The sequence below is a fragment of the Amblyraja radiata genome, chromosome 13 (genome assembly GCF_010909765.2).
Source record: "Amblyraja radiata isolate CabotCenter1 chromosome 13, sAmbRad1.1.pri, whole genome shotgun sequence".
NCBI classification, from domain to species: domain Eukaryota; kingdom Metazoa; phylum Chordata; class Chondrichthyes; order Rajiformes; family Rajidae; genus Amblyraja; species Amblyraja radiata.
This window is the reverse complement of record NC_045968.1, coordinates 25,769,384-25,781,980: the sequence shown is the minus strand read 5'-3', so window position 1 is coordinate 25,781,980 and position 12,597 is coordinate 25,769,384. Positions and strand designations below refer to the sequence as shown.

The 12,597-nt window shown below is 44.2% G+C and overlaps 1 protein-coding gene across 1 annotated transcript; it reads right to left on the bottom strand.

Annotated features, from left to right (window-relative positions):
* Positions 1–256: 256 nt before the first annotated feature.
* On the bottom strand, positions 257–12,130 carry LOC116979739 (alpha-1,4-N-acetylglucosaminyltransferase-like). Its single transcript, XM_033031494.1, has 3 exons — positions 12,013–12,130; positions 4,162–4,622; positions 257–1,158 (listed from the first exon to the last, which is right to left on the bottom strand). The coding sequence occupies exons 2-3, from the start codon at positions 4,588–4,590 to the stop codon at positions 556–558; spliced, it is 1,032 nt and encodes a 343-aa protein (XP_032887385.1). The 5' UTR covers positions 4,591–4,622; positions 12,013–12,130; the 3' UTR covers positions 257–555.
* Between the last annotated feature and the right edge of the window lie 467 nt (positions 12,131–12,597).

The following is a 12,597-nucleotide window of genomic DNA, read 5'->3' as shown; positions in this document are numbered from 1 at the left end:
AGGGCCGAGATGCCCTGTTTCCGTGCTGTAATTGTTATATGGTTATATGGTTATAAGAGATTACTCCCTCTAGCCGGTAAATGGACAGCATGGTTAAGGTAAATGTCTTTGTCCGCATGCAAGCTCACCATCAGAGACCTTCAGATCTTCTTCACAGATAAGTCTTCCAAAACACAGTCTTTTGATTAGTAAATTCTTTATTGTTGATGAAAAACATTAAGATACATCCAAACTTCTTCCGACCTGTTACTATAATCTTCATCGAACTCCAGCTTATCACATTAAACGTTAGAAAAATCCTCGTGTCTCCATTACACTTCGCATGGTTGAAGGGTAAACCTTCTCCATGCTGGTTCCAAACTAAACTAAAAACTAAGCTTTTGTGCAAGATACATAGCCCCAAACATGCCCTAAAATATGTCATAAATCCCACCCACAATATAACAGACTGTCTAAAATTTAAAGACACATGCCATCATTAATGACACGCAAAACAAGCCAAATGGTCACTACACACTTTTAGACATACTAAAAACAAGGACATCAGGACATAAATCACCATGAACTATGATTCAATTGAATGACATCTCTGTATGCAGTTGGACAATACAACTGGAAAAAATGTTCAATTAAAGATCCACTTCCAGCAATGATTTCCTTTTTATTTTTTCTATTCATATAATTCCAGACATGTGCTCCATACGTTGCTGAGAAGGTCCGCTCTATATCCTTCTTTTTCCAAGAAGAGTAGTACTTCTTCCAATCTGGAAATGTGATTGGGTAGAACCGATTTGTGATCCATATAGAGATGCCGTTGCATTCTTTGCCAATGAAGGGAGCTAGATTATCCGTCTGACACCATCTCTTCAGCACACGGGTAATCAGTCCAGGGCCTTGATGACCCCAAATATGTCCAATGTAATTGGCCACAAAATCTTCCATGAAATTCCATAAAACAGGATGGTGCCTATGTGAGAAACCTATAGCCCCATTACTGACAGTTTTTAAATGCTGAGGGCATGTAAAGTTAGCAAACGGCATTGGCCTCATTGATATAATATCACTATCCAGGTAGATGCCCCCATATTTCCACAGCAGTGCTAATCTGCAGCCATCAGCAAACACATGGGTCCAAAACTTCTCCTTTTCTGGATTTACCTGTGGGATAATGGACAAAAAAAGTTCAATTCATTATCTTAATTTCCTTTCTTTCTAAACATGCAGTCTTTCTTTCTGCAGTCTTTTTGTCTCTTCCTCGTGACACAATCCTTAATCAGTGAAAGAATTGAATATAGAAGTTGGGATGTTATGTACAATTGTACATGACATTGGTGGCACCCCTCTTAGTGTATTGTGTTCTGTTCTGATCACCCAGGGATAGGGAATGATGTTGTTGAACTAGTTGGGCAGGTTAGGACTTTATTCCTTGGACAACAGGAGACTGGGGGATAATCTCATAGAGGTATGTAAAATCAGTGGAATAGATAGAGTGAATGAACATAGTCAGAAAATGTATGAAAAGAGGCATAAGTTATGGCAGGAGATTTAATAGGAACCAGAGACTCAATTTTTTCTAACTGGGTGGTGGCTACATGGAACGAGCTGCCAAAGGAACTACGTTCCAGGTGCGACAAAGGTTCACCTGTATCTCCTCCAACCTCATCTACTGCATCCGCTGCTCTAGATGTCAGCTGATTTACATCGGTGAGACCAAGCGTAGGTTGGGCGATCGTTTCGCCGAACACCTCCGCTCAGTCCGCAATAACCTACCTGACCTCCCGGTGGCTCAGCACTTCAACTCCCCCTCCCATTCCCAATCCGACCTCTCTGTCCTGGGTCTCCTCCATTGCCAGAGTGAGCAACAGCGGAAATTGGAGGAACAGCACCTCATATTCCGTCTGGGGACCTTGCGTCCTTATGGCATTAACATTGAATTCTCCCAATTTGGCTAGCCCTTGCTGTCTCCTCCCCTTCCTTAACCCTCTAGCTGTCTCCTCCCACCCTCTCATCCGCCCGCCCTCGGGCTCCTCCTCCTCCTCCCCATTTCCTTCTTTCTTTCCCCCCCCCCACCCCCCATCAGTCTGAAGAAGGGTTTCGGCCCGAAACGTCGCCTATTTCCTTCGCTCCATAGATGCTGCTGCACCCGCTGAGTTTCCCCAGCAATTTTGTGTACCTGCCAAAGGAACTAGTTGAGGCAGCTTCAATAACAGCATTTCAAAGTCAGACGCAAAATGCTGGAGTACCTCAGCGGGACAGCCAACATGTCTGGAGAGAAGGAATGGGTGACGTTTCAGGTCGAGACCCTTCTTCAAACTCAAATACATTGTTCAGGCACATGAACAGGAAAGGTTTAGAGAGATACGGGGTGTGATAATGGAAGAAATTATGTGGGAGCTAAAGGGAGCATGTTATATAAAATGTCTCCATGTCGTATTTCCGTCCGCATTGCGGCCGAACATCGTGGAGTTGGCTGCCTCTTGTTTGGGAGTTCTGGAGCTACAAAACAGCGTAGCTTGTGAACTCTAACATCTTGTAGCGGGCGATCCCTTTGCCAGGGGTCGGCCTTCGGTTTCCCAACCTGTGGTAGCTGCGGACTTTAACATCGTGAAACCCTAATCAGGGTCCGATTTTGGAAACTCCAAGCCGCAGGAGTTTCGACCGTCCCGATGCGGGAGCTTAGACCGCCCCGACGTAGGAGCTCAATCGCTCTCGACAGCCTATCCAACCTCTCCATATAACTCAAAACCTCTAGAACTGATAATTTCCTTAAACATCTTCTTTGCACCCTTTGCAGTTTGTTATTTTGACTGAAATAATCCAATCCAGACAACATAATGGTCATTAATATCTATTTTAAACATCGAATATTGCGGCAGCAAACATTTAAAAATCTACTGTATCAATTCATGTTTTATAGATGCCCAACCAGTAAACATTCACTGACTTATTTGGCAGAAAATCCCAAAGATTCACCACACAACCCTCTGACTGAGGGAAGTTCATCCTCAATTTTATCCTGAATGTCCAGTCCTATTTGGAGCTTGTCATCCCCTTTATATAGACACATAGTCAAGGGAAACATCATCTCAGTATTTACCCTGTCAAGCACCTTAAGAATATTGGACATTTTAGGGAGATAGCTTTCTAATCTCATGTGAATACTGGCCCAAGATGTTCAATCTATGTTATCCAACAAACTTGCCATGCAAGGAATCAATCTGTTGCAACTTTACTGCACTCCATTTAGTGTGTTCATTCTTCCTCATTCAGGGAGACCAGACTTAGACGCACATTTCAGTGAGACTGGGTCAACTTACTCCCAGGAAGACATGCACACTCTTCCTATTATGTACATGTCCAAATGTATTTTAAGTGCTGTCAGAAGTTGCCTCAAGCACTTCCTCCAGCTCATTCCATAGACAGACCATTCACTGTGCGGAAAATCAGACCTCATGATCCTATTGTGTGCATTTACCTGATCCATGTCCCTAACAACATTAAACACGTCTATAAGATCACCCCTCAGTCTCTTTAGTTTCGAGAACAAATTCCTACTCTGTCCAACATCTTCCTATAATTTAGTCCTTGTTTCCTGGTTACTATCATGGTAAAGCTTTTCTTCACTCAATCAAACTTAATGGAATCTTTCCTGGGTGATCAAAACAAACACAAAACTCCAGGGCCTCGCCAACTTCTTGTGCAACGGCAACATCATCAACATCCTATACCTAATGTTTTCACTAATGTAGGCCAGCATGTCTCATTGTTATCACCTCCCCACAGCCAAGAATTGATCATTGGGGACTCCACTTTTGCTTCGTCATTGGTACCGCCTCAGATTTGTTTTAAACCTTTTCATACCCCTAGTTAATCTCTCCCCAACGCTCAGTCTGAAGAAGTGTCTCGACCTGAAATGTCACTTATTCTCTTTCTCCAGCGATGTTGCCTGCCCCGCTGAGTTACTCCAGCATTTTGTGTATATCTTTATGTCTAAAACTTTCTTCACCACCCTGTCCAATTATAATGTTACTTTCAGTGAATTATGTACTTGTACTCCTATCACCCTCTATTCCACAGCCTTCCCCAGGGCCCTAAAATTCACTGAGAAAGTCCTAAAATGACCCAAATTGTAGCACATCACACTTTCTTCTTATTGGTTACCTTTCGATGCCAGAATTTCAACGAAGTATCATCAAACAGTTCGGTAGCGTTTAAAGGTAGAAGAACAACATTCTTCATTGAGGAGAGCAACTGGATGAGTCTGTACTTAGGCTCTGGATATTGGCTCAAGTTGCCACTGAACCCCTTCATGAAGAAATAGATTGGTTTATCTGGGTTTTGACGAGCAGTAGACTCCACTGAGCACATCACCAATGGCGTCAGCTCCACCTTGTCTGTTGTTTCCACAAACATAATCCCAGGATTCAGGAGTGGACGAGGATCGTCCATGGGAGCTTCATCTTCCACGTGTGACATTCTTACCATGTTCTTTTGAACATTTTGTCGTGTTTTCAAATGCCAACATACATATAGCAGAACACTAGCTCCAAAAATGACGACAAGGCTAAATATCTGATGAATGGGAATCATGGTGTGGCAATGAGGTGTTTCTCCAATGGATCCTGTGAATTAATAAATCAAAAAGTATTATTCCCTGAGCGTGGAAGAGCTTGAATTTTTTGGAATCAATACTAAAATAGGTCCTGATGGCCATATCGGGAGAGATTCATTACTGACAATAACCGCAGATAGCAGTGTTGGGAACCCTGTTGGGGATTAACAGCACCCGATCGACCATCCAGAATTTAATACCTTCTGCCTCACCCTCTCTTTGTTTGACTTAGCTCACCCCAGCATCAGAAATGCTGTGGTAGAAAGTCCTGCCTGTGAATCTTGGGGAGGTGGTAGACATGAGCTGTGCACATTGAGGGTGGAGGCGTGGAGGTAGGATTGCCTGAGGATGAAAGATCAGTGATAAAGGCATTCGATTTTTGGATGGAGGGAGAGATGAGGTTTTTTTTTTGGCAGCTGGCATTGAAACAATACAGTTCCTTGTCTGAAGAAGGGTCTCGACCTGAAACGTCACCCATTCCTTCTGTCCAGAGATATTGCCTGTCCTGCTGAGTTACTCCAGCATTTCGTGTCTACCTTAAATGAAAAACAATGCTGGAAGTAATTTTAATAGGACAGGCTGCAACATTTTCAGTTAATAACATTTCATCAGATTTCTCAACTTCCTTGTCAGACAGGTTTGTGAGATATAATTCTTCCAGAACATTAACCTTGTTGCTGAAGGGTGGAGGCCTGTGACGAGTGTGTGCCTCATGGATCAGGACTGGATCCATTGCTGTGAACCTATGAGGTGGTTGCATTTTGGGAAGTCAAACCTGGCCAGGAACTTCACAGTGAATGATAATGTATTTTAGTTGTGTTGTCAAGCAGAGGGAGTCTAGGAATACCAACACATAGTTCCCTGAAAGTCTTCCAGGTGAAATAGTTAAGGCAAATTTAATTAGAACATATAAAAGACAATTGAACAGGCACATCAGGTTGGGAGAAGCACTCAAGCTTCACATTCATAATGGAAACTGTGCAGGAAGAATATCCATGACCTCACTGGATTTGCCAATGATCCAAAAATCGGAATCCCCCCCCCTGAAGCTAATCGCATACCGCCTGATGGCATAGTGGAAAACCAGCATGGATCATGGATTGGGTCAGCAATAGCAAAACCAGGCATGGATCAAATCAGCAATACTGATTGATCTACAACAGAAACATAGAAAAATAGGTGCAGGAGTAGGGCATTTGGCCCTTCGAGCCAGCACCACCATTCAATATGATCATAGCTGATCATCTAAAATCAGTTCCTGTTCATTCCCCACATCCATTGATTCCTTTAACCCTGAGAGCTAAATCTAATTCTCTCTTGAAAACATTCAATGAATTGTTCTCCACTGCCTTCTGTGGCAGAGAATTCCACAAATTCACAACTCTCTGGGTGAAGAACTTTTTTCTCATCTTAGTCCTAAATGGCCTACCCCTTATTCTTGAACTGTGACCCATGGTTCTGGACTCCCCCAACATCAGGAACATCTTTCCTGTATCCAGCCTGCCCAATCCTTTAAGAATTTTAATATGTTTCTATAAGAAACATATTGTTAATCACAGTGTTAGCGTGGTCACTTGGAAGAAATAGGAACTGAAATTAGGGTTGAATTTTCAGTGGAAGATTGAAAAGTATAGATGATGACTCCTCAAACAACTTTTAAGATCTTAAAATTATGCTTGATATCTAGGTCATTAAAGCATTCATATCCATAATCATCCTGGTGGAAAGAAAAAGATCTAAAAAGCCCCATGTTTTAACTTGGCTTCAGCAGAACAGTATTTGTTACATTCAAGTTCATATTTGGTAGTAAAACCTGTCAGTGACCATGTATTCCCATAGAGCACAAACGAAAGATGTCGAACCATTGAAATCTTATTTATAATGCGAGTAGGCAAAAGTTACTATAAAAGGAAACAATTCATGCAGAATATTCTACTCAGATGGTGATATAATATTGGATGCCTAATGTTTAGTTGAAATTCTAGTTTGACTTAAATATCAGATAGGTAGAATGCTGGAGTACATTGGCAGCATCTCTGGAGTACATTGCTATGTGACATATCGTGTAGGGACCTTTCTTCAGACTACACTTCGTGTTCCTTTGGATAAATTGTTTTGATGCAATAGATAGATATAATTTATTGCCACACAACCAGGGTTGGTGGAAATTTGGGTTGTCAGCAGCAGTACAATAATAAAGAACACACAATAAAACTGTAACACAAACATCCACCACAGCATTCATCACTGTGGTGGAAGGCTCAAAAATTTGGCCAGTCCTCCTCCATTTCCCCCCCGTGTACAGGACCAGAGCCAAGTCAGTCCAGGATCGGCTCTTCCTCACCGGAGACCGCGGCTTTAGATTGTTGTAGGCCGCAGGCCGGCGGTCGAGATTTAAAGTCCCCGCCGCAGCCAGAAGCACCGTAGACTGCAGGGCCGGCGGTCGAAGCTCCCCTCCAGGGGTGATGGTAAGTCCATGCCGCACCCGCGGTAGAAGTTGGCCGCGGGCCGGCAGTGATGGCTTCTTCTTCCCCCGGGTCCCCCACGAGGGATGCCGGGCTGTAGACGCCGCACCAGCTGGAGCTCTGCAGGCCGCGGCTTCAGGCTGCCGGCTGCCCCGGGCCAGCGAAATGGAGCGCTCCCCTCCAGCGAGCCCCAGCGAGGGCTCACCCGCTCCACGCCGAGAGTCCACGCTGCGCCCGCCGCTGAAGCCCCGGGCACGTCTCCGGGAAAGGCCGCGTCGATCCTTGATGTTAGGCCACGGGGGAGGCGACCTGGAAAAAGTCGCCTCTCCATGGAGGAGGCGACCGAAGCGGTTTCCCCCACACCACCCCCCACACAAAACACACAAAGAAACATTAAATACAGACTTTAAAACATACTAAAAAAAATTTAAAAAGCTGGAAAAACTGATGCGCTGCTGACATGGCTGCACACAGAGGAGCGCCCCCTACAATCATACTTTTCTTGCAGAAAATTTTAATCACACTGGAGAACAGCACGAGTGTCGAGTGTGAACTGCAAATGATACAAGGGGGTCAAAACAAAACAAAAGGTGGAAGGCTGCAGGCGTGCAAAATATATAAATGACAGAAGACAAACTGGTTATTAAAATTATAGTGTAGGAAGGAACTGCAGACATTGGTTTAAACCGAAGATAGACTCAAAATGCTGGAGTAATGCAATGGGACAGGCAGCATCTATGTAGAGAAGGAATGGGTGAGGTTTCGGGTCGAGATGCTTCTTCAAACCCTTCCTCAGACGAACCATTCTTCAGACTCTCAAAAATGGTCTCGAGCCAAAATGACACCCATTCCTTCCCTCCAGAGATGCTGCATGTCCCACTGAGCTAAGCGGCTTTTTCACGGGACGACTTGACGCAAGAGTTAACCAGAGTTTAACATCGTGGGAACCTCGTGCGATAACAGTACGGCATTCGTGGACCACCGTGGACCACCGTGGCGCTAACGGCAGGTAATCGTGTAACTTGGTGACTCGGGAGAAAATTCAAGCAAGTTTGAATTTCTCCAAGAGTGACTTGTACACTTGTGGTTGAGCATTGCAACATTATATGAACGTAGTGGCCAGTGCCATATCCGTGCGATATCCGTAATAACTCTTGCGGTTACCGTGGGAACTCCTGCGAACGGTGAACCCGGAAGCTGGACAGAGGGGACAGAAGGTGAGTAAAAATTGTCTTCTGTGGGATTGAATTTAAAAAATAAAGATTTGCATCCGCATATGGACATCAACTTATTCATGAGTTATGTTAATGAGATTCAAGAAAATAACTATAATCTTTAAAAGGGACTTTAAAAGGGACTTTACTGAAAGGTCCCGCATTTTTATGGTCCGTGAGAAATTTTTCACATGTACTTCTTTGAGAGATACAGCTCGGAGTCCTCACCGACTAGCGATCGATGCCTTTCCGAAGCAGGGTCCGGAACTCTACCAATCAATGTTCTCCAGAGACCCGTGTAAGGAGTGAACTGCACATGCTGGTTTAAACCGAAGACAGACACAAAAAGCTGGAGTAACTCAGCGAGTCAAGCAGCATCTCTGGAGAAAAATAGCTGATGTTTCGGGACGAGACACATCTTCAGACTCAATTCCGATTAGGATGTCTGAAGAAGGGTTCCGATTCGAATCGCCACCTATTCTTTTTCTCCAGAGATGCTGCCTGACCCGCTGACTTACTCCAGCTTTTTATGTTTTTCTTCCCAGATCTGACTTACCTGCTGAGTTACACCAACATTTTGTGTCCTTTTGTGCGTATTAACCAGCATCTGCAGTTCCTTTAGACATTACCTAACTTCAGATTTTAGAGATATAGCGCGGAAACAGGCCCTTCGGCCCACCGAGTCCGCGCCGACCACCTATTATTATCCGGCTTCAGAACGGTTCTTCCTTCCATTCGTTTGGGCACTGACCCGACCTACCAACCTACCTCAATGCGGACATTGGACTTTTCCCCCCTGGAACTGTCCTGAAAACATATATTCTGAACTCTGGTATTTTCCTCTTCGCTATACCTGGTGTTCTTGTGCATGTGTCGGAAGGAACAGCAGATGCCGGTTTAAAGAGAATGCTGGAGTAACTCGACGGTTCAAAATGCTGGAGTAACTCAGCGGGACAGGCAGCATCTCTAAAGAGAAGGAACGGGTGACGTTTCGGGTCGAGGCCCTTCTTCAGACTGTACGTGGCTTGGTTATATTCATGTATAGCATTATCTGATATGATTGTATAGCACGCAAACAAAAGTTTAGTCCCTGCATAGAATCATACAGCGTAGAAACAGGCCCTTCGACCCAACTTGCCCACACCGACCAATATGTCCCATCTACACTAGTCCTACTTGCCCGCGTTTGGCCCATAACCATCTAAACCTATCCTATCCATGCTTCAGTCTAATGCGTCTTAAACATTGCGACAATACCTGCCTCAACTACCTTAACGGATAGCTCATTCCATACACCCACCACCCTTTGTGTAAAATAGTTACCCTTTAGGTTCTCATTAAATCATTCCCCCCGAACCTAAACCTGGATCTGCTGGTTCTCGATATGAGACAATAATAACAAACCAAAGCGAGTTAGGACATCAACGGGGAGATCCTAGATAAACCCAAGGTAGCCACAAAATGGAGGAACTCAGCGCAACAGGCAGCATCTCTGGGGAGAAGGAATGGGTGACATTTCGGGTCGAGACCCTTCTGATATGCTGCCTGTCCCGCTGAGCTACATGTTGTGTCTATCTTCGTTTTAATCCAGCATCTGCAGTTCCTTCCTGGCCGAACCCGATTGAAAGATGAGAGGCTGGGCGATAGAGCATTGGGTGTGACAAGGATCAGGCTTCAGTAAGCAAAGTAAAGAGAGGTGGCAACGTTATGGAAATGAAGCGGGTGATGGCGAGACGGTATCCTCTAATGTGTCGGAAAGAACTGTAGATGTTGGTTTGCGCCGATGATAGACACAGTAATACTGGAGACAGACATAAAATACTGGACGGGCAGCATCTGGATAAAAGGAATGGGTGACGTTTTGGGACGAGACTCTGAAGAAGGGTCTCGAACCGAAACGTCACACATTCCTTCTCTCCAGAGATGTTGCCCGTCCCGCTGTGTTACTCCAGCATTTCGTGTCTATCTTCCGTATGCTCTGTGATGGTCATCTCGGAGTCAAGTGGCAACTCTGGTCTGTAGACACGAGGAACTGCAGATGCAGGAATCACGAGCAAAACACAGAGCGTTGGACGAGCCTGACCCTTTGAGTTCCTCCATCACTTTGTGTTGAAGTCAGGTCTGGACATTGCTTGGCTCAGTCTCAGGCGCCGGCTAACTAGGAAGGTCGAGTCAAAGTCCAGCACTAACACTCAAGAAATAATGTTTGCAGCCTGATGTTCCCAATATTTAATTGAAATCATTAATAAAGTAAATAAATAGATACCGGTCTAATCAGTATCTACGGGATTGGACAGGCTAGATGCAGGAAGAATGTTCCCGATGTTGGGGGAGTCCAAAACCAGGGTCCCAGTTTTACAGTCTACCGTGGGAACTCTTTAACTCAGTAAAGTAAAGTAAAGTAGCCTTTATTGTCATATCAGCGCACAGGCAGCAGTTGATTGTTGCTCTATTCAGTTTCCCAGGGGTCGAGACGGGACTGGAGTTGGGAGGGAAAGGTGGGGGAGTCGAGGGAGAGGAGGGGGAGACAGATGGGGGTGTCTTCATTTACTGGCGGCGGGTGTCTGTCACTGAAACAGGCAGGTGAGATTTCACATCCACCTTGTGTGTGCCTCTCTCTCCCTCCCTCCCTCTTACACAGGCCGAGAGACTCTGCCTCTGTGAGTGTACGTCTCTTTCTCCCCCTCTCCCACACACAGTAAGACCGAGGTACTGTGCTCAGTCCATCTGTGTCTCCCACATACACAGTAAAACATGTCTCCAAATGAGCCAATTCAACCAAGGGAGGATATTTATAGTGTGTGAAAAAAAAGTGACATCATTTGTGCCACGTAATGATTTAACAACACTTCACAATGTTCATTGAAGATTTAACGGGAAAGCTCGGGAGACGGACAAGTCACTCGCACAAATAACAGAAATGCCGAGTACCGTGGGAACTCTTTATCTACCCCCCCGTTATATCGTGTGATATCGTGCTAGACCACGACCACTTCATTCTGGTTACATCTTGCGTCAGGTCGCCCCGTGAAAAAGCCGCATTACTCCAGCATTTTATGTCCATCTTTAATTAAAATGATAGCACAGATACAAATTTTGTTGATTGATTATCTCGGTTGGTTAGTGAAATCAAGAATACAGGATAGGACATTCATAAACTACCAAGGCATGTTGTGAGCAGAAGAGAGACACAAAATGCTGGAGTAACTCAGTGGGTCAGGCAGCAACTCCGAGAAAAGAAATAGGCGCTATTTCAGGTCGAGACCCTTCTTCAGACTGAGAGTCAGGGGAGAGGGAAACGAGGTATGTAAAGGTGCAGAATAAATCAGAGCCGGCACTTGTAACCCAGTTACAGTGGAGACTGCATTGGTCCAGTGTTGGCTGTGGAAGAGGAGATAACAAAGGGATATGAACAGTGAAACTAGCAGGACAACTAGGGTGGGAGAGGGACGGAGAGAGAGGGAATTTAAGGATCACTTGAAATTAGAAAAAAAAAAAATTCTGCCCAAGACAGAAAGCTCAGTATGGGAATGGGGAGTTAAATGATTGGCAACTGGAGGAATTCTAGAAATTCCATTGTTATATTTTTCCACAATTCACTTTCCATTTGAAGATATCAACAGAACCCGAAAACATGGGAAATGAAACACTTTTTTCCAAGATAAGAACCAAAGTACAGTATAATTCCAAACTAAATATGTTTAAGAGCTTTGTCACTCACCTGTTTTAAACTGGCAGTGTCAGTGAAGATGTTTCATGAGACTGTCTTCGGTTGTTTAATTTGTCATTTGATATCTTGAGTTTATGTTTGCATAACATAATTTATTTATAATGGGTGTGGCCAAAGAGAGATTTGATAATTTATGGGTGTGAAACAAAGTGCGGTTTGATAGAAAACATATAGTAACATGACAAAGAATATATTAAAATGGAAGGAATTGTCAAATGCAGGAAATAATTTTAATAGATTAGGTGTCTACATTCAGTCAATGAGGAAGGAGAGGTGAACATTTTGTGTGCACAAAATCATGAGAGGAATAGTTTGAATAGATGTACAGAGTCTTGCGTAGAGTAGGGAAATTGTGAACCAGAGGACATAGGTTTAAGGTGATGGGAGAAAGGTTTAATGGGAACCTGAGAGGTAACTTTTTCACACAAAGTGGGCGCTTGTAAAGAGCTGCCGGAGGACTTTAGAGAATTCTTCTTTAGTCTGGCTCTCACCATTTTCTGTTCACATTTTCAGCAGCAATTGTCTAGTTAGTTAGTTCATTAAATATCTCTGAAAGCAAGAAAAATACTTGGAGAC

Coding starts and splice junctions, on each gene's coding strand:
- LOC116979739 (XM_033031494.1), bottom strand. CDS start 4,590: ATGATTCCCATTCATCAGATATTTAGCCTTGTCGTCATTTTTGGAGCT. Junction 1,159..4,161: donor TGAAATTCTGGCATCGAAAG/GTAACCAATAAG, acceptor ATTATCCCACAG/GTAAATCCAGAAAAGGAGAA.